At 48.3% G+C, this 26,870-nt stretch overlaps 1 protein-coding gene across 1 annotated transcript in view; it reads left to right on the forward strand.

Moving 5' to 3' along the window:
• CORO2A (coronin 2A) overlaps positions 1-26,870 on the forward strand; it is a 68,404-nt gene that overhangs the window by 38,220 nt on the left and 3,314 nt on the right. Inside the window, exons 3-10 of the mRNA XM_055271724.2 lie at positions 16,950-17,066; positions 19,703-19,852; positions 21,438-21,617; positions 22,355-22,471; positions 23,593-23,697; positions 24,766-24,862; positions 25,939-26,051; positions 26,398-26,488. Coding sequence (XP_055127699.1) covers positions 16,950-17,066; positions 19,703-19,852; positions 21,438-21,617; positions 22,355-22,471; positions 23,593-23,697; positions 24,766-24,862; positions 25,939-26,051; positions 26,398-26,488 — 970 coding nt within the window. The remainder of the gene's footprint in view (positions 1-16,949; positions 17,067-19,702; positions 19,853-21,437; positions 21,618-22,354; positions 22,472-23,592; positions 23,698-24,765; positions 24,863-25,938; positions 26,052-26,397; positions 26,489-26,870) is intronic.

Raw genomic sequence — 26,870 nt, forward strand, 5'->3', positions numbered from 1 at the left:
AATACCACCCATAGGTTTATACTGCACAGTGTTCACCACTGGTGCTCTGTGCACCAGAACAGAAGCATGAGAATGTGCATAGTAGCATTGTTCGTATTATTGCAAAACTGGGAAAACCTGTATGTCCAAGAATTTCATAAATAAATTATGGCATATCCATACTACTGAATATACAAAACCACGAAAAGGAATAAAGTGTAGTTATATACAACAACATGATTGAGTCAGAAAGATAAAGTTGAGTAAAATAAGCCAAACAAATTTTAAACTATATCATTTAATTAACCTTAAATTAAAAACAGCCTACACTAAACCATACTTTAACAGTTGCATAATCACATAGTAAAATTTTAAAGAAAAACAAAGAAGAGACTACCATGAAAAACAGAATAGCAGCTACCCCGCGGGATGGAGAGGGTTACGACTGTAAAGCATATCATGGGAGACCTCCTATGTGCTAGTAATGGTTCATGTCTTGGCCCGGGAGGGTAGCAATTATAGGTAATTTATTTTCCAGTAATTTGTTAAGCTGATAATTTTCATTCTTTACACTTTTTGCACATTTCTTATATTTTACATATATATTATGTAATATATATGTCAAATATATAAATATTATATATATTTATATATTATGTAATATATGTCAAATATATATTATATGTAAGATATATAATATCTTATATATTATATATAATATCTTATATATCATATATAACATATAATATCTTATATATTATATATTATATATAATATCTTATATATCATATATAATATCTTATATATCATATATAATACATATTATATATGATATATAAGATATTATGTATATATTATATATATAATATATATATATATATATATATACACACACACACAAACACATAAGAAAGACTCCAGGCCTAGATGGTTTTACAGGCAAATCCTACAAAACTTTCAAGGAACAGATTCTAATCTTTTACAAACATTTCCACGAATGAAAAAGATGAACAACTTCTTTCCTCATTCTGTGAGGCCACTGCAACCTTGATACCAAAACTAGACAAGGAGGACAGAATAAGAAAGAAAAAAATATTGATCAATCTCACTCATGAAGATGGATGCCAAATTACTAGCAAATTACAGTAAATAACAGAAGATACATTCTGACCAAGTTGGATTTATTCCAGAAACTAAAGGTGATTTAATATTAGTAAATCTATAAAGGTAAATCATCATATTAGCAAATGAAAGAGGAAAAACCATACGATCATGTCCATAGATGGAGAAAAATGTTTGATAAAGCCCAATACCCAGCCATGAGAAAAACTCAGCAGCAACAAAAAAGAAAATTAGCAAATGAAGGATAAGAGAGAATTTCACTGACCTGTAGCAAACAGCATTTTAAAACCTTTTTATCTTGAAGCAATTTCAAGCCTACAGAAGATTTGCAAATAAAATTGAACTAATTCCTGATTAACCTTCACCTGATTTACCGGTTTTAACATTTTGCCTCTTGGTGTGTGTGTGTGTGTGTGTGTGTGTTTGGAAACAGAGAAGTTACAGACATACAGCCTGGGCAGTATAGCAAGACCCCATCTCTTAAAAAATTGCTTTTTAGTTAGCTGGGCACAGTGGTATACACCTGTAGTCCCAGCTACACCTACACGAGAGGCTGAAGCAGGAGAATTGCTTGAGCCCAGGAATTTGAGGTTGCAGTAGCTATGAAAGCACCACTGCACTCCAGCCTGAGTGACAGAGTCAGACCCCATCTCTTAAAAAAAAAAAAAAAAAAAGTTATCAGCCGGATGTGCTGGCTGACGCCTGTAATCCCAGCACTTTGGCAGGCCCAGACGGGCAGATCACTTGAAGTCAAGAGTTCGACATCAGCCTTGCCAACATGGCGAAACCCTGTCTCTGCCAAAAATACAAAAAATTAGCCAGGTGTGGTAGCGGGTGCCTGTAATCCCAGCTACTCAGTAGTCTGAGTGGGAGAATCACTTGAACCCAAGAGGCAGAGGTTGCAGTGAGCCGAGATTGCGCCACTGCCCTCCAGCCTGGGTGACAGAGCTAAACTCTGTCTCAAAAAAACAAAAAAAGAGAAGAAGTTATAGAGATGACCCTTTACCCCCAAATACTGTACTTCGGTCTGTATCTTCTAAGAACAAGAATATTCTCTTATATAACCACATCCTAGAAATTTAACATTGATACAATGCTAATTATAATATACAACCCGAATTCAAATTACATCAGTTGTCCCAATAATGACCTTTATAATAGCTTTTTTTTTTCTGATCTAGAATCCAATTCAGGACCACGCATTAGTTGTCATCTCTTATTCTTCCTTATTTCATGATATTAACATTTTTCAGGAGTAAAGGTCAGTTGTTCAGTAGAATGTTTCTAAATTTGGACTTACCAAATTGTTTCCTCATGATTAGAATCATTTATGTATTTTTCTCAAGAATATTGCATGAGGTGGTATATCATTTTTCGGTCATTACATCATGGGACACATGATGTCAGTTTGTCACATTATTCATGCTATTAACTTGACTTATTTGTTAAATAGTGCAAATATCATTCATAAAGGGAAAATGTTAGAAGCATCTACAGGCCAGGCAGGGTGGCTCACACCTATGGGCCCAGCACTTTGAGAGGCCAAGATGGGTGGATCTCTTGAACCCAGGAGTTCAAGACCAGCAACATAGCGAAACCCCATCTCTACAAAAAATGCAAAAATTAACCAGGAGTAGTGGAGCATGCATGTAGTCCCAGCTACTCAGAAGGCTGAGGCAGGAGGCTGCCTTGAGCCCAGGAGTTCGAGGCTGCCATGAGCCATGAACGTGCCACCGCACTCCAGCCTAGGTGACAAAGCGACACCCTGTCTCAAAATAAATAAACAAAATAAAATAAAATCGGGAATAAGATAAAAGGTCATGGCCTGCACAGTAAGACTAGAAAAATGTAACTTGTCAATACGGATTCAAGTAGAAACAGAAAGCCTAAATCGTCCTCTAACTACTAAACATTGAGCAATAAAAATTTCCCTTAAAGAAAAGACAAGAGAAAAACAGCAAAAGAGGCCAGGTGCGGTGGCTCATGCCTGTAATCTCAGCACTTTGGGAGGCCGAGGCGGGTGGATCATCTGAGTCAGGAGTTTGAGACCAGCCTGGCCAACATGGTGAAACCCCGTCTCTACTAAAAATAAAAAAATTAGCCAGGCATGGTGGTGCATGCCTGTAATCCCAGAGGCAGGAGAATTGCTTGAACCCAGGAGGCGGAGGTTGCAGTGAGCCGAGATCGCGCCATTGCACTCCAGCCTGGGCGACAGAGCAAATTCCATCTCAAAAAAAGAAAAATAGCAAAAGAAAAGTTGAAAGTATTAGGATGGAAAAGGAAGAAATAAAACTACTATTATTTACATATATAATTGTCTACACAGAACCCAAAAGAACATGTAGTCAAATTATTAGAAAAGTAAGAGTATTTAGAAGGTAGTGGACACAAGAATCAGAACACAAAAATGAATTGCATGTGTACATATTGGGAATATTTAGATGATATAATTAAACATTTGCAATAGAATAAAAGAAGACTGGATACCTAGGAATAAACAAGCAACACTTAGAAGGAAAATGATAGAACATTGTTAAAAGACTAATAAAGATGACCTCAATAAATGGAAATATTTACTATGTTCATGGATAGACACTTTTACTTCCTCCCTCAAATTCCCACAGCATTCTCTTTTTTTTAGGACATATTCCAAGCCTATTTTTTCCTTAGAACCATGCCCTGACTACTTTGAATTAAAGTCATTTTTGCTTTTCTGCTAGTACCTCCTAATGTAGTTGGGTGCATAATTGTTGCTCATAAATTTTCATTGACTCCACAAATTATCTCATGGTTCTTCATCCAAATAAATAGGGAGGACATAAATGGCAAAGGGAAGGGCACAAGCAAAGGCATGGAAGTGTGACTGTATATAGAATGTTCAGGAAGCAATGCAGAGAGCAGCTGTCTGGCCAGAACAAATAATGTGTGAAGGAGAAGGGGAGTACCCTAAAGAAGTGGACTGGGGCCAGCTGAGCAGAGCCTTGAATGCTGGGGTGAGGCATGTGGCCTGTATCCTAAAGAGAGAGAGAATGTTTCAAGCTAGGGAGGGACAAGTGCAAAATGGAATTTGTAGAAAGACATAAAAAGGTCAAAATGGGAAGGACCCCTATAGATGGCCCATTTTGCTAGTTGCTTCTTCCAAGCTTTGCATGCTTGTAAAAGATTATGTCCACCAAACAAACTGCATTCTTAATTAATTCAATAATTAGTTGGTTTTCCTTTTATTACCCAAACTCTCAGAACTGTCACTGTTTCTAACTTGCATGAACTGCTCAGTGTAAATGGGTACTAACAACTGATATAAAGAAAATAAATTGGTGTGATGTGATAGAGTGTGACGTGGGTTGGGAGAGGGGACCTAGTTTAGGCAGGATGGTCTGGGAAGGCATTCCTGGGAATGTGACCTTTGAGCCGAGAGCCACTTGAGGCTCTAGAGGGAGAGTATGCTGGCAGAACAAATAGAACATGCAAAGGCCTTGAGTGGGAATGGGTTTGGTGTGTCTGTGCATTGTCAGTGCTGGCAGAACAAATAGAACATGCAAAGGCCCTGAGTGGGAATGGGTTTGGTGTGTCTGTGCATTGTCAGCACATGGACACATGTGCTGTGACCACAGAGTGGTGGGAGGAGGTGAGGTCAGATTGGGGAGTAGGGCCTGGATTGCGAAGGCGTCGTAAGCCCAGGCAGGAGTCTGGGCTCTATCCTGAGTCCAGTGGGAAGCCACTGGAGGGTTGAAACTCACTTGTCAGCCGGGCGCTGTGGCTCACGCCTGCAATCTCAGCACTTTGGGAGGCCAAGGCAGGCAGATCACGAGGTCAGGAGTTTGAGACAAGCCTGGCCAACATGGTGAAACTCTGTCTCTACTAAAAATACAAAAAATTAGTTGGGCGTAGTGGCAGCCACCTGTAATCCCAACTATTCAGGAGGCTGAGGCAGGAGAATTGCTTGAACCCAGGAGGTGGAGGTTGCGGTGAGTCAAGATCACGCCACTGCACTCCATCCAGCCCAGGCAACAGTGCGAGACTCTGTCTCAAAAAAAAAAAAAAAAGAAAAAAGAAAAGAGAAGAAAAGAAACTCACTTGTCCTGCACAACCTGATCCTAGGTAAAATGTGTGATTCTCTTTGGGCTTTTTGAAATATCGTAAATAGCTCAAAGATACGTGTTAATCACTATCATCACAGACTCCTAGGAATCCAGACCCAACAGGAGCTGTGATACCGTTTGGATGTTTGTCCCCTCCAATTTTCATGTGGAAATGTGATCCCCAGTGTTGGAGGTGGGGCCTGATGGGAGGTGTTTGGGTCATGGGGGCAGCTCATGAATGGCTTGATGCCCTCCCTGTGATAATGTGTTCACCTGAGATCTGATTGTTGAAAAGAGTCTGGGACACCTCCCCGCGGCCTGCAGCACACCTGATGCCCCCCTTCACTGTCGGCATGGTTGGAAACTCCCTGCAGTCCTTACCAGAAGCAGATGCTGGTGCCAGGCTTCTTTTGCCGCCTGCAGAACTGTGAGCCAAACAAACCTCTTTTCTTTATAAATACCCAGCCTCACATAATCCTATATAGCAATGCAAAATGGACTAACACACCCAGGAGCCACTAATCAGAGCTTCTCACACTTTAGTGTTACAACACAGATTCTGATGTAGTGGGTCTGAAGTGGGGCCAGGGAATCTGCATCTCCAACAAGCTCCCAGAGATGCCCGATAAAATACAGGATGCCCAGTTTAATTTGACTTTCAGATAAACAACAAATCGTTATTTTTGCTTTTTTCTTTTTAATTAAAAGTTTTATTTTGACATCATAGTAGATTCACAAGCAGTTATAAGAAATGGTACAGTGCAATTCTGTGTATCTTTTACCCTGTTTCTTCCAGTGGTAACATCTTATAAGACTACAGTACACAGTACAGCATACTGTTGTGATACTGGCATCACTACAGTCAAGATACAGAACATTCCATCATCACAAAGATCTGTTCCCTCCACCCCCATTCCCTCCTTAACCCCAGATGACAATTAACCTGCTCTCCATTTCTATACTTTTCCCGTTTTAGGAATGTTACATAAATGGAATCATATAATATGTAACCTTTTCAGCTTGGCTTTTTTTACTCAGTGTAATTCTCTCGCAATTCAGTTGGGTTGTTGCTTATATTGAGTATTGATCATGTTTTTTTGTGTTTTGTGTGTGCGTGTGTGTGTGTGGTTTTTTTTTTTTTTTGAGACAAGCTCTTTCACCCAGGCTGGAATGCAGTGGCATAATCATATCTCACTGCAGCCCTGAAGCCTCTACTTCCTGGGCTCAAGCAATCCTCTTACGTCAGCCTCCTGAATAGCTGGACTACAGGTGCATGCCATCACACCCAGCTAATTTTTATATATTTTTTATGTAGAGGTGAGGTTTTGCTATGTTGCCCAGGTTGGTCTTGAACCCCTGGGCTTAAGTGATCCACCCACCCCAACCCCCCAAACTTCTGGAATTACAGGTATGAGCCACTGCACCTGGCCCCAATTGTGTGTTCCTGCTTTCTTTTTTTAATTTTTATTTATTTATTTATTTATTTATTTTATTTATTTTGAGATGGAGTCTCGCTCTGTCACCCAGGCTGGAGTGCAATGTCATGATATCAGCTCACTGAAACCTCTGCCTCCTGGGTTCAAGCAATTCTCCTGCCTCAGCCTCCCAAGTAACTGGGACTACAGGCACACACCGCCACACCTGGCTAATTTTTATATTTTTAGTAGAGATGGGGTTTTGCTGTGTTGGCCAGGCTGGTCTCAAACTCCTGACCTCAGTTAATCTGCCTGCCTCAGCCTCCCAAAGAGCTGGGATTACACGCATGAACCACCTTGCCTGGCCTCTTTTTTTTTTTTTTTTTTTAGTAGAGGCAAGGTCTCATGATGTTGCCCAGGCTGGTCTCAAACTCCTGAGCTCAAGTGATCCTCTTGCCTCGGCCTCCCAAAGTGCCAGGATTACAGGCGTGAGCCACCACTCCTGCCTCTGTGTCCTTTCTTACTGCTGAATAGTATTCTATGGTATGGATGCACTACAGTTTATATAACCATTCACTCACTGAAAGCCAGTGGGTTGTTTCGAGTTTGGGGCTATTACAAATTAAGCTGTTACAAACATTTGTGTACATATTTTTGGGTGAATATAGGTAAGTCCCCATTTCTCTGGCATAAAGGGCCAGGAGTGCAGTTGCTGAGTCATAAGGTAGTGGCATGTTTAGCCTTATAAGAAACTGTCAATTTATTTTTACACATTTTTACCGTAAGTAAAATATTGCATGGGACCTCCTTATGCTAAAATATTAGTTGTTTATCTGCAATTTGAATTTTACTGGGCGTCCTGTATTTTACTTGCAAAATCTGACTTCCCTCCTCCCAGGTGATACTGATCTACTTGTTTGCCAATTGCATTTTCAATAGCAAGGCCCTAATCTAGCTTATGTTCATAATTATGGAAAAATCTCAAGCACAAAAGTAGATAGAAATAATATGATGAACTTTCCTCAGCCCAGATTCTAGAATTATCAAGTTTTCCCTCTTGCTTCACTCATCCCTTTTCCCTGAAGTATTTTAAAGCAAATCCTAGACATTCTGTCATTTCAACCTCTGCCCCCCGCCGCCCCCCCCCAACCACATGTCAGTATGCAATTCTAAAACCAGGGACATTTTCTGACATAACCATAATGCCAGGATCACATTAATAATAACTCCTGTGTCACCTGATTCCTAATTCATGTTAATGGTCCCTGGTTGCCTCATACATGCCACTTTGCTTGTGGTTTGTTTGCCTCAAAGTCCAGATGGGGTCCACATCTTGCATTTGATTGATGTTTCTTTTTAATTTTTTCTTATTGTAAGTAGAGATGGGGTCTCACTGTGTTGCCCAGGCTGGTCTCAAACTCTTGGGCTCAAGGAATCCTCCTGCCTCAGCCTCCCAAACTGCTGAGATAACAGGCATGAGCCACCACACCTGGCCAATATGTTTCTTATTAAGTAACCACATCCATTACTACTGTGCGGGTACCATTCCATAGCACTTACCTGCAGACAGGCCTTAGAGGCTCTTTATTATGTTGTAACCAGGGTTGGAGTGATTATGCTGATGCCTTATGAACATTAGCCCCATTTATAGGGGATCTTGCCCCATTGCACAGATGAGGTCGCTGAGGCTCGGGAAGATGACTTCCCAGAGGACCCTGTGCAGTGTGTCCAGGACCTGAATGGGAGCCCAGACCTGGGTGTGGCCTCGGGGCCTTGCTCTCACTTCACCGACACGCGGCTCCTGAGGTTTGGCGCTGATTTGCATCAGCTCCTACTCGTTACCAGGACTACATTCTGTGCCAGGCACGGAGAGGTATCAGTAGGTGAGTGATGTGAGAACAAGGAAGGGACAAGGTAGCTAATGATTTAATTAAGTACATAAATTGCATTGAGATTGGGAGATGTCTGGCCTTGCCACAGCGTCCACGAAGTCCTTCTCAGAGGGGCTGGGCTGCCCCAGGCAGTTTCAGATGTCCCAAAGGGAGTGACACTGCAGGCAGAGTCCCTCCCTCTTGCCTGTTGTGACCCAGGGTGAGCAGGTTAGAGGGAGGCTGGAGGTGAGTTTCACAACCTGCAGCCTTGGCAACCAGGGACTGTACTCAGGGAACAAAGGCAGCAAGGGAAGGCTGGGGAGAGGCCAGGACTGTGCTCCCAAGCCTGGGGCCCAGCCTGCCACAGAGTCACTCCAGGGAGGGGGTGAAGAAGGTGGACTTTGCTGTGAGGTGTGGCAGGTGGGGAGGAATGAAAGCAAGGGCAGGCAGAGCCCCGGGGGCTCAGCCCTGGAACCCTGCTGGGAGTAGACACGCCAGAAGGGACGTGGGCCTGAGGGCCTAATGGGCACCGTGGCCTTCAGGTCCCTGGGAGAGTGGAGAGGGGCACTTCACTGCCATGCTCTTAAAGGCCAGCCTTAGCCAGCACGGTTGGCTCACACCTGTAATCCTGGCACTTTGGGAGGCCAAGGCAGGAGATCACTTGAGGTCAGGCATTCAAGACTAGCCTGGCCAACATAGCGAAACCCTGTCTCTACCAAAAATAAAAAATCAGCTGGGCATGGTGGCACTTGCTTGTAGTCCCAGCTACTTGGGAGACTGAGGCAGGAGAATCATTTGAACCTGGGAGACAGAGGTTGCAGTAAACCAAGATCGCACCATTGCACTCCAGCCTGGGCGACAGAGCAAGACTCTGTCTCAAAAAACAAACAAACAAAAAACCAAGGCCAACCTGACCCTTCTCGAGCCGATGTGTATCCACACCACTCCGCTGCTCAGATGCCTCCCAGGACTCCCTGCTGCCTGCAGATAAGGTTCTGCCTCTCATCAAAGCCCTCTGTGCTCTGTCCTAGCCAACTGTTTGGAACCTCAGAGCCTTCCATAGCACATATCTGTTCTCGTCACACAAATTCCCCTTCTAGAAAGGCAGGGTATGGGCTAGTCTGGCGTTTTGGAAGTCTCTTCCAGTTCTAGGGGTTTGTTCAGCCTGGACAAGAACATACTCAAGGAATGGGTCCTCTGTCTTCAAATATCCAAGGAGGTGGCCTGCGACAGAGGGCCCAGATGTGTCTGTAGGTCCCCAAAGGACAACGCCAGGACCAGAAGTGGGAAGTGAGGGGAAGCAGGGGCCACCTGGAGGCCACACTGGGCTTGAAGTAGGAAACATTTCCTCCAAATTCACAAGGTGTGAAAGTAGGATGAACTAACTCGGGAGGAAGTGAGCTCCCTGTTTACTGTTTATTGTACAGTAAACCCTCCACAGGCTTATCTGGGTGCTCATAAGGAGAGGGGTGATGAAGGATGCTCTGCCCTAAATCATGGGAATGTGCTGTGCATTTTAGAAGTGCTGCCATTCCTAGGGTCAAGAAATGCTCCTCTCATCTCTCCCTCTGCTCAATCCCAGCCTCCTTCGGGCAGTCCCCGGTCCCACATCTCACCCTCTCCAGTCAGGACATGGTTCACCTATCCATTTGTCCATCTCTCTATTGGGTCCAGCCCTGCACCCTGGGCAGGGTGAGTAGACTCCATGCCCTCAGCCTCACCCCTCTTGCTCAGTCTCCTCTCTTGCCCTGTACTCCAGCCTACTGTCCCCGCTGGCTGCTTCAGCCTCCTGCCACTTAAAACCTACCTGTGGCCCTGCCTTTCTGACTTGAGATTCCTCCCCTCCACCTGGCCTGGTCAAAGTCTCCCTCTCTTTAAGGCCCAATTTAAAGTCGTCCTCCTCCAGGGAGCCTTCTCTGGTTCATCCCCCAGGTCTCTTGTGTGCCTCTCCTCTGAGCCCAAAGTATATTCCATCCTGCCTCCTCCATAAGGCAAGTGGCTTCTATAGCCCAGGATTGTGAGTACCACATCTCTGCCATCACCTGCATGCTGCATGCAGTCTGGCACATAGTAGGTCCTCAGTGAAAGGCCTGTATAATGATGATGATAACCATGGTGTGAGGACAGCAAGAGCAGACCAGGCCATAAGAGGAAACATTCCCAGTCCTGGCTCTGCTGTCCTTAGTACATGATTGTCAACCTCTCTGAGCCCCAGCCTCTGCACTTGTAAATGGGGAATTCCTGTACTACGTCCTGGAGTGGTTGGGAGGTAAATCAAATATTATGAGCAGCGCAGCTGGCACTGGGCCTGGCACATATATGACTCCCTAGTTTATGGTTTCTAAAGAAAAGCTTTTTTTTTTTCTTCAAGACAGGATCTTACTCTGTTGCCCAGGCTGGAGTGCAGTGGCACGATCATGGCTCACTGTAGGCTGGACCTCCCAGGCTCAAGTGATAGTCCTGCCTCAGCCTCCCCAGTAGCTGGGACCACAGGTGTGCATCCCTACACCGGACTAATTTTGGTAATTTTTGTAGAGATGGGGCCTGTTGCCCAGGCTGCTCTTGAACTCCTGGCCTCAGGTAATCTGCCTTGGACTCCCAAAGTGCTGGAATTACAGACATGAGCCACTGGGCCCAGCCAAAAAGCATTTAAAAACCTATTTCTTATAGACATGGGAACATGTCTGATCCAGCTGCCTGCATTCACCAGTAGGAAAACAATCAAGCCACTAGTTCATTCATGGAGGGCATGCCTGGAGCCACTGCTATGTAGGAAAGGATGGGAGTCCCCCTGCAGAACAGTTTGTACCCCGCCCATTGAGTATATCCCCTGGCCCCTGAAACATACTGAGCAACAATGAAACTGGGTAATGGTAATGAGCTGTGATGAGCTTCTCTTGGCTAATGTACTGAGCACTTAGCAAGTACCGGGCGCTGTCTTCAGTGCTTTACTGTGAATGAGGTGCTACTACCGTTATCATTTCGTAGACAAGGAAACTGAGGCATAGAGAACTGAGGTCACTTGCCCAAGGTTGCACCGTGGTAAGGGATGTGGCGGGGATTCCACCCCTGGAAGCCAGAGTCTGCCTGTCCGCTTCACCTCTGCTCCGCTGTGTGTCCTCCCTCTGCCCGTCCCACCACCCCTGCCTCCCAGTCTCCACCCTGAGCTGTTGGGATGCTCATTTGAGGTCGTGACTATGATGCCATTGTAGGAACAGCTGCTCCTTTGAGTGCTGAGGGTCGTAACAGTGGCCTCACAACGTCTCCCTTTCTGGCAATGGAGGTCAGCCCTAGAGCGTCCCCAATCTGGTCCCCCACCCACCTGACTCCTCCTGGGTCCTTCTGTCCTGTCTTCCCCCTCTGCCCCAGGGCAGCCCCTTGGAGACTTGGAGGTGGTGCCTCTCCAGGCAGAGCGGCCCAAGCCAGGGTTCTGTGGGGTCTGCGAGGGGAGCAGGTGTGTCTCCCCTGATTTAGAGCTTGTACACCCCATCCATCAGAAGCCTGTTTCTGGCTGAGTGCTGGCCTAATGGGCAGAAGGTGGAAATGGCCTCCTGATGATAAATGTCCCTGACAGGCTTTTAGCAGCTCAGTCAATAGCCCACCAGGCTGGCTAATGTCCGCTCCTGCCTGTGGTCCTCAGCGTAAAACCCTTTTAGAAGCAGAGCAATCTGTCAGCCCAGGGCAGGGCAGGGGAGGTGGGCCAAAGGGGAGGGGTGGGGTGGGCTGGGGTGTGAGCGGGCGGCCTTCCCTCATCAGCTGAGAAGGAAGAGAAGCTGTCTAGGGCTAGGCCCTCTGAGTCACGCCCAACCCTAAGGCGCCTTCCCTGAGTCTGTGGGAGGCGGGAGGTGTGTGTCTGAATGGGGCCCCTGGGCACTTTGCCTCCCGTCAGCCCGAGGGCAGCCTGACTATCGGCTCTTCTGGCTTTTCTTGAGAAACTGCACTGCAGAAATTGGGGCATGGCCCTGGGCCAGAGTCTAGAGATAAAGGCCCTGGGAGCAATTAGTGCCCCACAGCCAAAGACACAGTACTGCTCATGGCCTTCGACCCAGGAAATGATCCAAGAGAAAGGAAAGGCTGTGTGCAGGAAGGAGGCCAGGGCACGGACTCACAGAGCACAGGAAGTACAGCACCAGGCTCACACTTGGGGGACCAGAGGCCTGGGCTCAAGCCCAGCTCTTCCCCTCACCTTTGCAGTGACCCTGGGCAAGTCCCTACTCCAAGCTGGGTTTCCCCAAGTCTGAGGTCCGAGAGAGGGTGCTGGGATCCATTCGCGATGCCTGCCGCAGGTGCAGGATAAGACAGTGCAGCTGTGGGCTCCATTCCTGGTCTCTAGAGCCCTTCAAGAGCTACAGTTTTATAACAGAAGTTTTTGGCTAATCCTGGACCCATTTCTTCAGAAAATCTGTACTTTTGTTTTTAAGCACCTTTTTCAATTGCAAAACTTACATAGCTAAAAAATAAGACAAAGATATTAAAGCCAGCCATTTATTCCACCATCTAGATATAACCATGATTAACATTTTGTCTCATTCATGTTAGTTTTTTTTCTCAGTTTTGACATACAAATATACATACATATACATATAATAATAGCTTCTGTTACTGAGCACTTACAGTAACACCTGACTGTTGGGCTCTTCATGCATAGTATCTCATTTAACTCTCAACAATCCTGCAAGGAAGAAATGATTATTCATTCACATTTTACAGATGAGGAAAAAGGGGCTTGCAAAATGTGAGCAGGTACACAACATGCTCAGGTTTTAATTTTCGAAAACTCACCTTGAGGACAGTGTACAGGATGTCCTGGAGGCTAAGCAAGAGGTCATTGGGAGCTGGGCGCAGTGGCTCAAGCCTATAATCCCAGCACTTTGGGAGGCCAAGGTGGGCAGATCACCTGAGGTCAGGAGTTCAAGACCAGCCTGGCCAACATGGCGAAACCCTGTCTCTACTAAAAAATACAAAAATTAGCTGGGTGTGGTGGCACACACCTGTAATCCCAGCTACTCAGGAGGCTGAGGCAGGGAGAATTGCTTGAACCTGGGAGGTGGAGGTTGCAGTGAGCTGAGATCGCACCACTGCACCCCAGCCTGAGCAACAAGACCAGACTCCATGTCAAAAAAAAAGGTCAGTTGCTTAAGCGTTGGTCCCATGGAGACCTGGGCCAGGGCCTGTGGGTGCAGTGTCCTTCTAAGACCCTAGCTCCAGGTACCGCCCTGCCAGGACAGGGCAGGAAGCATGCACCTCTCTCCCCTGTCCTGCTGTGGAAGAGGCAGAGACCACTTGAAAGAAAGAAAACTTTCACCTACCTCCATGCACATCACTAACAAAGGACACAGGTCCACATTCTTTACTTTTTTTTGGTTCTCTTTCTGCCTCTGAATGTGTAGGTGTGTGTATAATTTTTTGTTTTCAGAACTGTTTGAGGGTAAGTTACATCCATCTTAACCCTTCATCCCTAAATACTGTTTCCTAAAAATACAAATATTCTCTTACATTACTGCAGTACATTATCAACTTCTATAAGTTTAATGTTGTGATAATACTTTAATCTCCCGTTCTTGTTCAGATTTGTTAAATAATGTCCTTTATAGCGTTGTCCCCTCCAGTAGGGGATCCAGTCTAGGGGGAGGTGTCTGATCACTTTTTCCTGAGGAGAGAGAGCTGGATTAGCCAGAGTATTTCCAGAGGGAGGCACAGGACCACCTCCTCTGTTTGCAGAGCTACTAAAATACATGCATAGGCCAGGCATGGTGGCCCATGCCTGTAATCCCTCACTTTAGGAGGGCAAGGTAGGAAGATTGTTTGAGCCCAGGAGTTCGAGACCAGCCTGGGCAACATAGCAAGACCCCATCTCTACAAATAATTTTAAAAATTAGCTGAGCTTGGTGGCACATGCCTGTAGTTCTAGCTTGGAACCTGGGAGGGTGAGGTGGGAAGATTGTCTTACCCCGAGTTCGAGGCTACAGTGAATCATGATTGCGCCACTGCACTCCAGCCTGGGCAACAGAGTGAGACCCTGTCTCTTAAAAAAAAAAAAAAGTACAGTGGTCTCTACACAGATGGGGAGGTGATGGAAGAAGAGAAGGTTGGGTGTTCCCTGAGTCCACCCTGTTCTTGAAGGTCCCTCTAGAAAAAATCCCAAGACTATTGATTCTGCAAAGTCAAGGACTATGTGGAGTGTTCACCTTGCAATCAGCCCCTCCAACAGCACCTGTGCCCTGGGCACCTTGGGAACATTTGTGGGATGGATGGGTGTTGGCCAGTTTTCTTCTCAGCTGTCTCTTTCACTTAGATATAAAAATGGCTGGGGGAGCATTCTGGTGGGTGGCTTAAGAACCTGGGACTAGGTGGTGGATGTGGGAGGCCGAGGGCCTGGGTCCTGGTCCCTGTTCTGCCAGGGCCATGCAATGTGATGTGCAAAATGAGCAGATTGGTCACTGCCAATCCAAGGTTCTGTGACTGAACTGGTGTGGTTTCTCTATGACCCCAAGAAATCCAAGTCTGTTGATGGAGTTGGAAATAGCTTCAGGGCTGCGTGGCATGGACTGGGGGACCTGTATGTCCCTCCCAGCACCTATACAGGAATTCTCATTAGGAAAGGGGAAAACGAGGGAAATGCTCTTTCTATGTAATTGAGATAGAATTCACATACCAGAAAATTCACGGTGTTCTGTTTTTTGTTTGAGACGGGGTCCCATTCTGTTGCCCAGGCTGGAGTGCAGTGGCACAATCATAGCTCACTGCAGCCTCGACCTCCCAGGCTCAAGCAATCCTCCTGCCTCAGCCTCCCAAGTAGCTGGGACTACAGGTGTGCGACACCATGCCTGGCTATTTATTTATTTGTTTATTTATTTATTTATTTTTGAGACGTAGTCTCACTCTATTGCCCAGGCTGGAATGCAGTGGCACGATCTCAGCTCACCGCAGCCTGAGCTCACTCTCAGGTTCGAGTGATTCTCCTGCCTCAGCCTCCCAAGTAGCTTGGATTACAGGATGTGCCACCACGCCCAGCTAATTTTGTATTTTTAGTAGAGATGGGGTTTCACCATATTGACCAGGCTGGTCTCAAACTCCTGACATCAGGTGATCCACCCATCTTGGCCTCCCAAAGTGCTGGGATTACAGCTGTGAGCCACCACGCCAGGCCTAATTTTTTTATTTTTTGTAGAGATGGGGTTTTGTCATATTGCCATGTTGGAAAATTCACCATTTTAAGGTGTATAGTTCAGTGGATCTTAGTATATTCACAAGGTTGTGAATATACTGTGAATAAACTGTCACCACTACCTAATTTCAAAATCATTTTATCACTCCAAAAAGACACCCCTCACCCATTAGCAGTCACCCCCTATTGCCCCTTCTCCCAAGCCTGAGGCAACCGGAATCTGCCTTCTGTCTCCATGAATGTATCGTTCTGCATTTTTCACATGCATTACTTAGGGTTCCAGATACCAGGTACCAGGGGGATGCGTTAATGTGCTCAGGCAATGAAACCACATCTGGAATATCATCTAAGTGGAATCACACAATGTGTGGCCTTTTGTGCCTGGCCTCTTCTAATGTTTTCGAGGTTCATCCATGCTGTAGCAGGGACCAGTACTTCATTCCTCTTTTTGGGGACAGTAGTATTCCGATGCATGAACATACTGCATTTTGTATGTCCATTCTTCACTTGATGGGCATTTGGGTTGTTTCCACTTTTTGATATTATGAAGAATATTGTTGTGAACATTGGTGAACCAGTTTCTTTTCTTTTTTTTTTTTTGAGACATAGTTTCACACTTGTCACCCAGGCTGGAGTGCAATGGTGCAATCACAGCTCACTGCAACCTCCGCCTCCCAGATTCAAGTGATTCTTCTACCTGAGATTACAGGTGCACGCTACCACGCCCGGCTAATTTTTGTATTTTTAGTGGAGACAGGGTTTCACCATGTTGGTCAGGCTGGTCTCGAACTCCTGACCTCAGGTGATCCACTCACCTTGGCCTCCCAAAGTGCTGGGATTGGGTGAACCAGTTTCTTGTAGACTTATCTTTTCATTCTCTGTGGTGATAGACCTAGGAGTGGAATTGCTGGGTCATGTGGGAACCGTTGAACCTTTTGAGGAACTGCCAGACCATTTTCCAAAAGAGCTGCACCATTTTACATGCCTGCCAGCAGTGTGTGAGGGGAAATACCCTTTTATTGAACATCTGCCATGTGCTAGGCACTGTGCCATACCGCCTCTCCCATGATCCTCACACCAACCTGTGAAATACCTGTGATTGCTCCCTTTTACTGAGGAGGACACCAGAGCTCAGAGAAGTGAAGTAACTCCCCCAGGATCACACAGGGAAAAAGAAGTAAGGCCTAGATTCACACTCAGCTCTGTCCCTTATATGTTTTCCTGTTGACTGGTTGCTGACTGACTACGCGACTGTCCAGACGCTAATGTGGAATCCACCTCCTCCCTAACCCTCCTGGGCACTGTCTTGCAGACAGGGAAGTTGGACCCCCGCTACCCAAAGGTCTGCGGGCACAGAGGCAACGTTTTGGATGTCAAGTGGAACCCTTTTGATGATTTTGAGATCGCCTCCTGTTCTGAAGATGCCACAGTGAGTGTCAGCCCCTGAGGGGCTTCCCCTTCCTGAAGAGTGGGATTGGGGTGGTTGGGGTGGAACGGTACCTGTTCTTGGCTCTGGTGCCCCTGACTCCATCGCGGAGGTGAGGTCACTGTGTGGGGAGGTGTTAAGTTAGGTAGAGGAGGAGACATTCTTGGTGCTATAGGACTAGTGGCACCACCCCTCCTCCCTATGGGCCTTAGTTCCCCGCCTATAAAATGGGCATAGTAGTTCCACCCAGCTAATAAAGCCCAGTGAAAATGTATATTCCGATGGGAAATCCCGTCCTTTAGGGGGCTACAAAAGGCTATGAGGGGCATTTTTATGGTGATCAGAAAAGATGTTCCACTTAATCCCACAGTGAGGAAGCGAGCTGTAAAAGGCTGTGAGGGCCTTGGATGAATGTGGACACTAAAACCATTCCAGCAGCTTCAGTCTCACCCACTTTTTTGAGCCTGTGTTCTGTACCAGGGTTATCATCCCTGCCCCAACAATGTTCAGTGTTACTTATTTATAATTCATTTTGTACCCACTTCTAAAATATGGTGGATATGGCTTAAGACAAGAGCCACAGATATGCCAGGTTCAGTGGCTCACACCTGTAGTCCCAGCACTTTGGGAGGCTGAGGTGGGAGAATCACTTGAGGCCAGGAGTTGGAGACCAACCTAGGCAACATAGTGAGACCCTGTCTCTACTAAAAAATTAAAAAACACAGATATGATCAGATGATTAAAATAAAGATAAAAGTTATTGTCACCATTTATTGTAAGCCCATTGTATTCCTAACTGTCATCACACTTATCATTTCACAGTCTCCCCAGCAACCCCACAAGGTAGGATATTTTTCTGATGGAGAAGCTGAGGATCAGAGAGGTACAGCAATTTGCCTAATGTTACACAGCCTGTAGGAGGCAGAGCCAGACTTCAGACTGAGGCCTGTCTGATTCCACAGCCCATTCTCTTTCCAATGTGCTGTGACACATCTTTAAAGAGAAGCAGCCACAGATGGAGAAAGTGAGGAAATACTAGAAATGACGGCTAAGGAGGGTTGCAGCAGCTAAGCTCCTAGTTTAGCTAAGAGCTACCTGGCAGCCAAGGCAAAATGGGCAATAGAATGTATTGCAAAACCTACAGTTAAATCAAAAGAAGCAGACCAGTTCATCTGGAAAGGAAAGCAGAAAATTCAAAGAAGATTTGTGTCAGTTTCCATATAGCAGATGCTGAGGAATGTAAAGGACAGTGTTTGCCTAGGTGATTTCACCAAAGGAACAGTCAGGTCCTGTGAGAATTGGCCCTGTCTCCAGGGAGTATAGAGCCTCTGGCAGGATATCAAATATCTGAAACTGTCCCCACTTTTGTAATACCTGCCTTTTTAGGACTGCTTTGAAGGCTCCCATCAAGATCTTTATTAAATCTCTTGCTAGCCTCATTGCCTGCCACTGCCCCTTCCCCAATGCCCCAGGGCAGGACATGACTGTTGGGAGACTGAAGAAGGAAGGGGCTTATCTCCCCGAAGCTATGCCCATAGTGAATTTACGGAGTGAATTCATTCCTGTTCCTCCCTGCCTTCAGGGCCTGGAGGGCACGGTTGCTCCTCTAGCAGTGGGGAGTCTTCTCTGCTTCAGTGTTGCGGGTGGTACCTGCATCTTCCAAACACACCTGTTCAGAGTGTGTCTTCCTCCTGGGGTTCTATGCAGTGAGAGCCCTCATCAGACCGAAGTATCTGGAGCCTGTCACTACTCTGTTGGGGTTGGCTTCCTGGTTTTAAATCCAAGGTGACCAGGAAATAAATATTTGCTGAATTGAAAGCAAAGTCGTCTACCCAAAAAACCTGTATACCTCTAAGGGAAACAGTGCATACAATCAACTAGGGGCCAGAGAACCTTGCAGGACCAATAAGGAAGATCAAGTCAGCAGCATCCCAGGCTCACCTTGTACTCCATTTGTATACCTCCGTGACAGGGAGCTTACTCTCTACCATGGCAGCCCCCTCCATCTTCAGACAACACTACTCTGGAAGGAAGTCCCAGCGCCTCTTCTCAGGCCCTCACCATGAAATACAGGCCTATGACCCCATCCAGCCCAGCCTCCTGACCTTCAGAGTTTCCTCTTGCAGGCCATCCAGGGTGCACCTCCAAAGCAAGAAGTTTGTCCCTGCCCTGCTGCAGAGACCTCGCCGGCTCCCTAGTGCCCTGATGATGCAGCCTAAACCCTTCATCTTGGCATTTGAGGCTCTACCCTGGGCCTTTGGGACAAGAAGGTTGTAGAACACTGTACTTTGGGGGATATCCTAGCTTAGGAGACAGGCCTGAAACCCAGCCACCTGCCCACCACCTCAGGCCAGCAGGATGACAAAGATCTCTCAAGGGCAGATTTGGAGGCCTAGACTCATCCCTGCTCAGCGCTGGCCCCTGCCCGGGCTGGAGGAGCTTGGGGAAGCCGCTGTCCGTCTGAGGACCGTCAGCTGCGCCTCCACTGGCCCTCAGTGCCCATAGCCACGAGTGGGAGGTGGCTATGGAGAGAGCTCTCTTGGTCCTTCCGCTGGTCACTGCCAGATCTGTGGCTTAGGCTGGTGATGGTGCCAAGGTGCCCTGGCTAATGCTGCCTTGGGCCATGTCTCCCCTGCCAGATTAAGATCTGGAGCATCCCCAAGCAGCTGCTGACCAGGAACCTCACAGCCTGCAGTAAGGAACTCGTGGGCCACGCGCGCAGAGTGGGCCTGGTGGAGTGGCACCCCACGGCCGCCAACATCCTCTTCAGTGCTGGCTATGACTACAAGGTGAGTCTGGGTATTCTTTCTCTGGGGCAGCCCCAACAAGTTCCCACAAACTGGAATACAACGGAAATGTATTCTGTCACAATTCTGGAGACCAGAAATTGAAAATCAAGGTGTTGGGAGAGCCAGCTCCCTCCAGATGCCCTAGGGAAGAATCCTTCCGTGCCTCTCCCAGCTTCTGGTGGCTCCAGGCATCCTTGGCTATAGCTGCGTCACTCCAGGCTGTTTCTGTCTTCACACGGCCTTCTCTCTGTGTACCTGTCTTCCTTATAGGAAGAGGAGAGCAACTATCATTGGATTTAGGGCCCACCTAATCCATTATGATCTCATCTTAACTGATTTCAGCAGCGAAGACCCCATTTCCAAATAAGGTCACATTCTGAGGTTCCAGGTGGACATGAGTTTTGGGGGGACCCTGTTCAACTCATTACAGCCTGCCTGGAGAGGATGGGATGGCACTGCCCAGGAAATCGTTCCCTCCACCCTGCTCCACTGACAACCAAGCATGCAGGCGGTAGGCCCTGTAGATTGGGACCCACAGTACAGGAGACTTCAGTTCTATTCCGACTCAGTCTCTGACCTGCACTATAGCCTGGGAAAGTGCCTTGACTTCTCTAGGCCTCAGTTTCCCAATCTGTACACAAATGGAATTGGTGGCACCATAGCTATGGCCTTTCATTTCTTTCCTTTTGACACTATAGGAGTTTACAGAGACACCTCGGGACCCTCTGTGATGGATAAAAGGGAGGTGGGGGCTGACATGGTGGCTCACACCTGTAATCTCAACAGTTTGAGAGGCTGAGGTGGGAGGATCACTTGAGCCCAAGGGTTTGAGACCAGCCAACATAGTGAGACCCTGTCTCTACAAAAAAAAAAAGAAAAAATTAGCCAGGTGTGGTAGCATGTGTCAAGTAGTCCCAGCTACTCAGGAGGCTGAGGTGGGAGGATCACTTGAGCCCAGGAGGTTGATGATACAGTGAGCCATGATCATGCCACTGTACTGCAGCCTGGGCAATCCTGTCTCAAAAATAAATAACTAAAATGGTTGTGGGGAGCACTGAGGGAACCTGGGCCCTCGCTCTTCCGATCCGCAGCGCTTTCTCATCTGTTTGTATGGGGTGTCTGCAGAGCTGCTGCGTGTGTTTGTGCTGGTTGTTCTATACCCAACTTCAGGGGGCACTAGTCACATCCTAGTCTATAGGAATGGATTGCCCTGGAGCTCTGCATGCACAGCCTGTGCAGCTAAACATACAGCCCTGTTGATCTGTGGGAGGTGCAAACTGCTGCTAATAACTGAAACCACCTGGATTAGCTGGTTCCCTGGGGTCCTCCCAGCATGGAAGTTTTGTTGCTCAGAGGCAGGTGGCGTTTTCCTTTCACCACTAAATAGCCTGGCCCTGGGATTCCCCCTCCTGCCACAAGCAGCTTCAGCCTGCACATCATCCTCCCACCGAGGCTTCTTGGCCAGGCTGCCAGCTGCGCCACCCTGCCGGGGATACTGTGTTTCACTGCATCCTGGCCAGCATGTGACTATGGGGCCCAGGGGCGGGGTGGCCCCTGTGCTCAGAGCTGGCTCTCTGCCATGCAGGTGATGATCTGGAACCTGGATACAAAGGAGTCTCTCATCACAAGCCCCATGAGTACGATTAGCTGTCACCAAGATGTGATCCTCTCCATGTCCTTCAACACCAACGGCAGCCTGCTGGCCACCACCTGCAAAGACCGAAAGATTCGGGTTATTGACCCCCGAGCAGGGACTGTCCTCCAGGTCAGTGCTGGGCCAGGGGCTGGCTCAGGCTCAGAGGAGCAAGGGGCAGAGTGGGGATAGGGAGAGACTTCAGAGAACAGGACAGTGATGCTGTCAGCGTCTGGGCCGCGCCTTCACAGGCAGCGTCCCCGTCTGTCCTCTCGGGATTGCTGGAAGGTGGGATATGTCCTTTCCATTTTGCAGATGAGAAAACTGAGGCCCATAACAGATGAAATGACTCACCCCCATGGAGAGCTGGGATCTGAACCTGGTCTGACTCCAAAGCTTGTTGGCGTGCCTCAGCTCTGGCCAGGGGATCAGGAGAGCTGACGATACCACTGTTTAGCCACTGTGCAGCCTTGGGCAAGCACTTCCTGCTCTGAGCCTCTGTTTTCTCATTTGCAACAATAGGCTGTTAGTCCTTCCTCTCCGAGGATTAGATAAGACAGGCCAGGTGACAGTGCCCGCCCCTGTAGGGATGCCCGATACTCTTTCAGCAAGAACAGGGAGCTGGGCAGAAGTTTGCTTCTGTTCCTGCTCAGAAAAATAACTCTTAACAAAGATAGTGGGGAAAGACTCCATGTGGATGAGAGGGATCCAGGTGGTGCCCCTGGGAAGAATCTCCAGGCAAAGCTGGGGTGAGAAAGGGAGGCCTCCCAGGTGGAGTGGCGGCATAAGCAAAGCAGGGAGGCCAGAAACCCCAGCTGCCGCCTGATCCTCCAGCGTCTCTCCAATACCGACCGCACATGTCCCTCCAGGAGGCCAGCTACAAAGGGCACCGGGCCAGCAAGGTGCTGTTTCTGGGGAACCTGAAGAAGCTGATGTCCACGGGCACATCCCGATGGAACAACCGGCAGGTGGCCCTGTGGGACCAGGTGAGGGCTGCACCCCACCCCTCACCATTACCACTCAGCTGAGAGCCAGTGTCATTCATTAATGCATGCATTCATTCAGACACCCATTTATGACTCACACATTTAGCGTAGACTGCCAGGTGCTGGGGATCCGGGGATGAATAGCAGGGAGATGCCGACAGCCCCGGGCGAGCCCAGACCCTGTGTATCTTGCCACCCAAGGAGGGAGATGGATCAGGACCCAGGGGAGGCCGTTGGCTAGAGGAGGGGAGGTAGCTGAGTCTGGGACCAGGACTAGGAGGAAGGGAGAAGGAGAGGGCCATCTGGGCAGAGGGTGCACCTGGAGCAAATGAGGTACTAACGGGTATGGGGAGAAGGAGCTTTCATCAGGACAGCTGTGGGTGGAGCTGGGTAGGGTGAGGGCCAAGCTGGCAGTAGTGTTTTGAGGGAGCATTTGACAGAGTTTCAAAGACCGGACAAACCACACTTTCTCTCTGAGCCTCCTTCTTCATCTATTAAAATAAATTTTAAAAAACAGGTAGGGGAAGATTGGAATGAGATCGGATGTGTCAAAAGTGATTTGTTACGGCCAGGCATGGTGGTACATGTGTGTAATCCCAGCACTTCGGAAGGCCATGGCGGGAGGATCGCTTGAGGCCATGAATTCAAGACCAGCCTGAGCTACACAGCAAGACTCCCAACTCTGCAAAAAATCAGCTGGGTACAGTGGTGCATGTCTATAATCCCAGCTACTTGGGAGACTGAGGCGAGAGGATTGCTTGAGCCCAAGAGTTTGAGGCTGCAGTGAGCTATGATCGCACCACTACACTCCAGCCTGGTTGACAGTTAGACCTTGTCTCAAAAAAAAAAAAGTGATTTGTTAAGGGCAGAAAGCTGACAAAATAGGTGGTGGCAGCATTTTATGCCTTTAAGATGTCATCTCCACTAGAGAGTAGCCCACACATTGGAACCCAAGAACCAGGGACATCTTCCCCCAGCACACACATAGAAGAAAATCACACTTTTTCTCTGACACACACACTGTCACCCAGAGCACCATGGCAGGAATTCTTATCTCCGGGAGCACCACTGAGGGCCCCTAGGAGTGACCCAGGCCTTCCCTGCCTCCCCTTCCCCTGCAGGATAACCTCTCTGTGCCTCTGATGGAGGAGGACCTGGACGGCTCCTCGGGCGTGCTGTTTCCCTTCTATGACGCAGACACCAGCATGCTCTACGTGGTGGGGAAGGTCGGCTTGGCACGGGAGGGAGGTGACCGCCTGGACCCCTGAGACAGGGGCAGACAGCAACCTGGGGCCGTTGGGAGCACAGGGCAGGGATGGGCTGGCCTTGCTGGCCACTTTTCCCCCGTGAGAAGGAACCCCTCCCACCCTCCTGGCTCCCTAGGAACACCTGGAGCCAGGGCTCTGGCTGGACACCTTGACCTTGTCTCTTCCCAACTCCAGGCCCAGATATGGGGGGACCATTGGTGTTTCTCAGCAGGGGCACCTGCTTAACTGGGGGCAGAACAGGTCTCCACTGGGTAGGACTATCCCATATCTGGCAGCCCTGGCCCCTGCCCACCAATGCCAAGAACAGCATCTCTCCCCCTCCATCCAAGTCATTATGACAACCAGAAATGTCCCCCATGGTAAGACCTTCTGGATGACCTCTGAGGTCACCCCAGTTCTGACTTTTGCTACTGCTCTCAGATAGGAGCGGGATTTGGACTTGTCTTCCCAGAGCTTCTGTCTTAGAGGAACAAGGGTGGGCTATGGGTCATGGTGGGGGAGGATTGAATATTAAAATAAGGGCCCAGGCCCAGCCCAGTGGCTCATGCCTATAATTCCAGCACTTTGGGAGGCCAAGGTGGAAGAATCACTTGAGCCCAGGAGTTCAAGGCCAGCCTGGGCAGCATAGTGAGACCCCATGTCTACGAAAATGAAAAAATAAAAAATTAGCCAGGTGTGGTGGCACACACCTGTGGTCCCATCTACTTGGGAGGCTGAGGCGGGAAGATGGCTTGAGCCCAGGAAGTTGCAATGAGCTGTGATTGCACTACTGCTCTCCAGCCTGGGCAATAAAGTGAGACCCTGTCTCAAAAAAAATAAGATAAAATATAAAATAAAATGAAGATCCCCTCATCACCCTCCTGCCTTTGTGACAGGGCCCCCAGTTTCCTGGTGTTCCCTTGAGTGAGATGGGTTTGCCGATCATCAAAAAAAGTCAGGTTTTTGCTGCATGGCTGGGTTGCTGATGAGCTGATCGGCTCCAGCTCTGAATCTCACCTTCCACTTCCTCCTCCTCCTCCTCCTCAGGGAGATGGCAACATCCGCTACTACGAGGTGAGTGCCGACAAGCCTCACCTGAGCTACCTGACTGAGTACCGCTCCTATAACCCACAGAAGGGGATCGGTGAGTGAGGGACACTGAAGTTCACGCCTGTAATCCCAGCACTTCGGGAGGCCGAGGTGGGAGAATCAGGGTCAGGGCTTCAGTGCGAGGTCTGGGGAGACAGGGGTGAGTCAGATGGGAGGAGAGACAGCATAGCAACACTCTGACTTGGTGGGGGCTGTACTTGACGTGTGCAACAGCACAAAGGAGGAAGTCAGGGAAGGCTTCTCAGAGGAGGCAACATTGGAGGAACTGAAAGAGGAAGCAGAACCCAGCAGGGGAGAGAGGGATATGTTCTAGGTCAAGGTTAAGCAGTTACCACAAGAGCAGAGATGGAAAGGGCTGACCTAAAAGAGCCTCTAGGAAGCAGTCCTCAGTTCCTTTCTAAGTGTGTCTGAGGATTAAAAACACAGCTATATTTCTGTAATCTACAAGAAACCCACTTTAAACATAAAGGCATGGCTAGATTAAAAGTAAAGGACTGGAGAAAGCTGCACTGTGCTAACCCTACTCAAAAGGAATCTGGAGTAGTTTGATTAAGATCATTTGGGTCACAGGAGCTGTGGGGATGGAGATGGGGAACCTTAAGCAGAGCAAACTGCCTATAAAAGTTCAGCTAATCCAGCACTTTGGGAGGCCGAGGCTGGAGGATCACTTGAGCCTAGGAATTCGAGCCTAGCCTGGGCAACAAAGTGAGACTCCTGTCTCTACAAATAAATAAAAAAATTGAGGTGCATACCTGTGGTCCCAGCTACTTGGGAGGCTAAGGCAGGAGGATCGCTTGAACCCAGGAGTGTGAGACTGTGGTGAGCTGTGATTGTGCCACTGCACTCCAGCCTGGGCAACAGAGTGAGACCTTGTCTCAAAAAGAAAAAAAAGTTTAGCTAAAATAATTTAAATCTTTGAAGGTGAAGAGTCTGATTAATTTAACTCCATTTCCCAACATAGGGCCCAGCGCAGTGTAGGTATTTGTCCTTGAGCTGTTTTCTGGGAGGAGACTGGCCTCTGTTCAGGTCCAGGTGTGCAGCCTTGCTTTGGCCCTCACACTGTGGCCCCAGCCTAGCCAGAACCTCTTGGCCCTCCCTGTCTGCCTGCAGGTGTCATGCCAAAGAGAGGACTCGACGTATCCTCCTGCGAGATCTTCCGCTTCTACAAGCTGATCACAACCAAAAGCCTCATCGAGCCCATCTCCATGATTGTGCCCCGGCGGGTAAGGGCAGTGGGGACCGCGTGGGAGGGAGGTGGGGAACCTGTCCTGGAGAAGACAGACCCAGGGCTGTCGGGCACCAGAGCCTGGAGCCCACGTTCATGGGGCAGCCACAGAGCGGCCTTTCTCACAGCCAGTGTGACATCAGTGGGCGTCAGGAGTCCTGGGTCTCGGTCCACCTCTGTTCTTGAGCTGCTGCCTGACCTCGGGCAAGTCCCTTTGTTCTCTGGGCCTCAGTTTCCTCAATTCAGCAAGGGTTGGGGAGAGCCTGGACTCCCAGCTCTAAGGGCCCTTCCCATCTGAGCAGCCTACACTACCACTCTCCTCACTGTCTGGATTTCTCCTGCAGTCAGAATCCTACCAAGAGGACATATACCCTCCAACAGCAGGGGCCCAGCCCTCCCTGACGGCCCAGGAGTGGCTCAGCGGGATGAATCGAGGTGAGGAAGGCAGAGAAGAGGCCCAGGCAAATGTGGCAGGAACGTGGCATGCCCAATGGCCCCAAGCAATTGAGAAGAGTTGGGCCTGGATTTTTCTTCTCTCAAAACCTCAGAAGCCATGCCCTTGACCTTCAGTCCCCAGTGGGTAGCATGGTCACATACAGGTCCGGAAAGTCAGGGGGCTTGACCCAAGAGCTCAGGAAACTCCAACTCAAGGGACTTTGCCTCATGGAAAGCTTCTTTACACTCTGGGGCTATGCGGGGTGCCTGGACCACCTCAGCCAGACTCCCTGTCCCTGTTCCCCACCCCTACCTCTGCAATTTTTTTTTTTTTTTTTTTTTGAGACAGAGTCTCTCTTTGTTGCCCAGCCTGGAATGCAGT

This window comes from Symphalangus syndactylus, chromosome 3 (assembly GCF_028878055.3).
Source record: "Symphalangus syndactylus isolate Jambi chromosome 3, NHGRI_mSymSyn1-v2.1_pri, whole genome shotgun sequence".
Lineage (NCBI taxonomy): Eukaryota > Metazoa > Chordata > Mammalia > Primates > Hylobatidae > Symphalangus > Symphalangus syndactylus.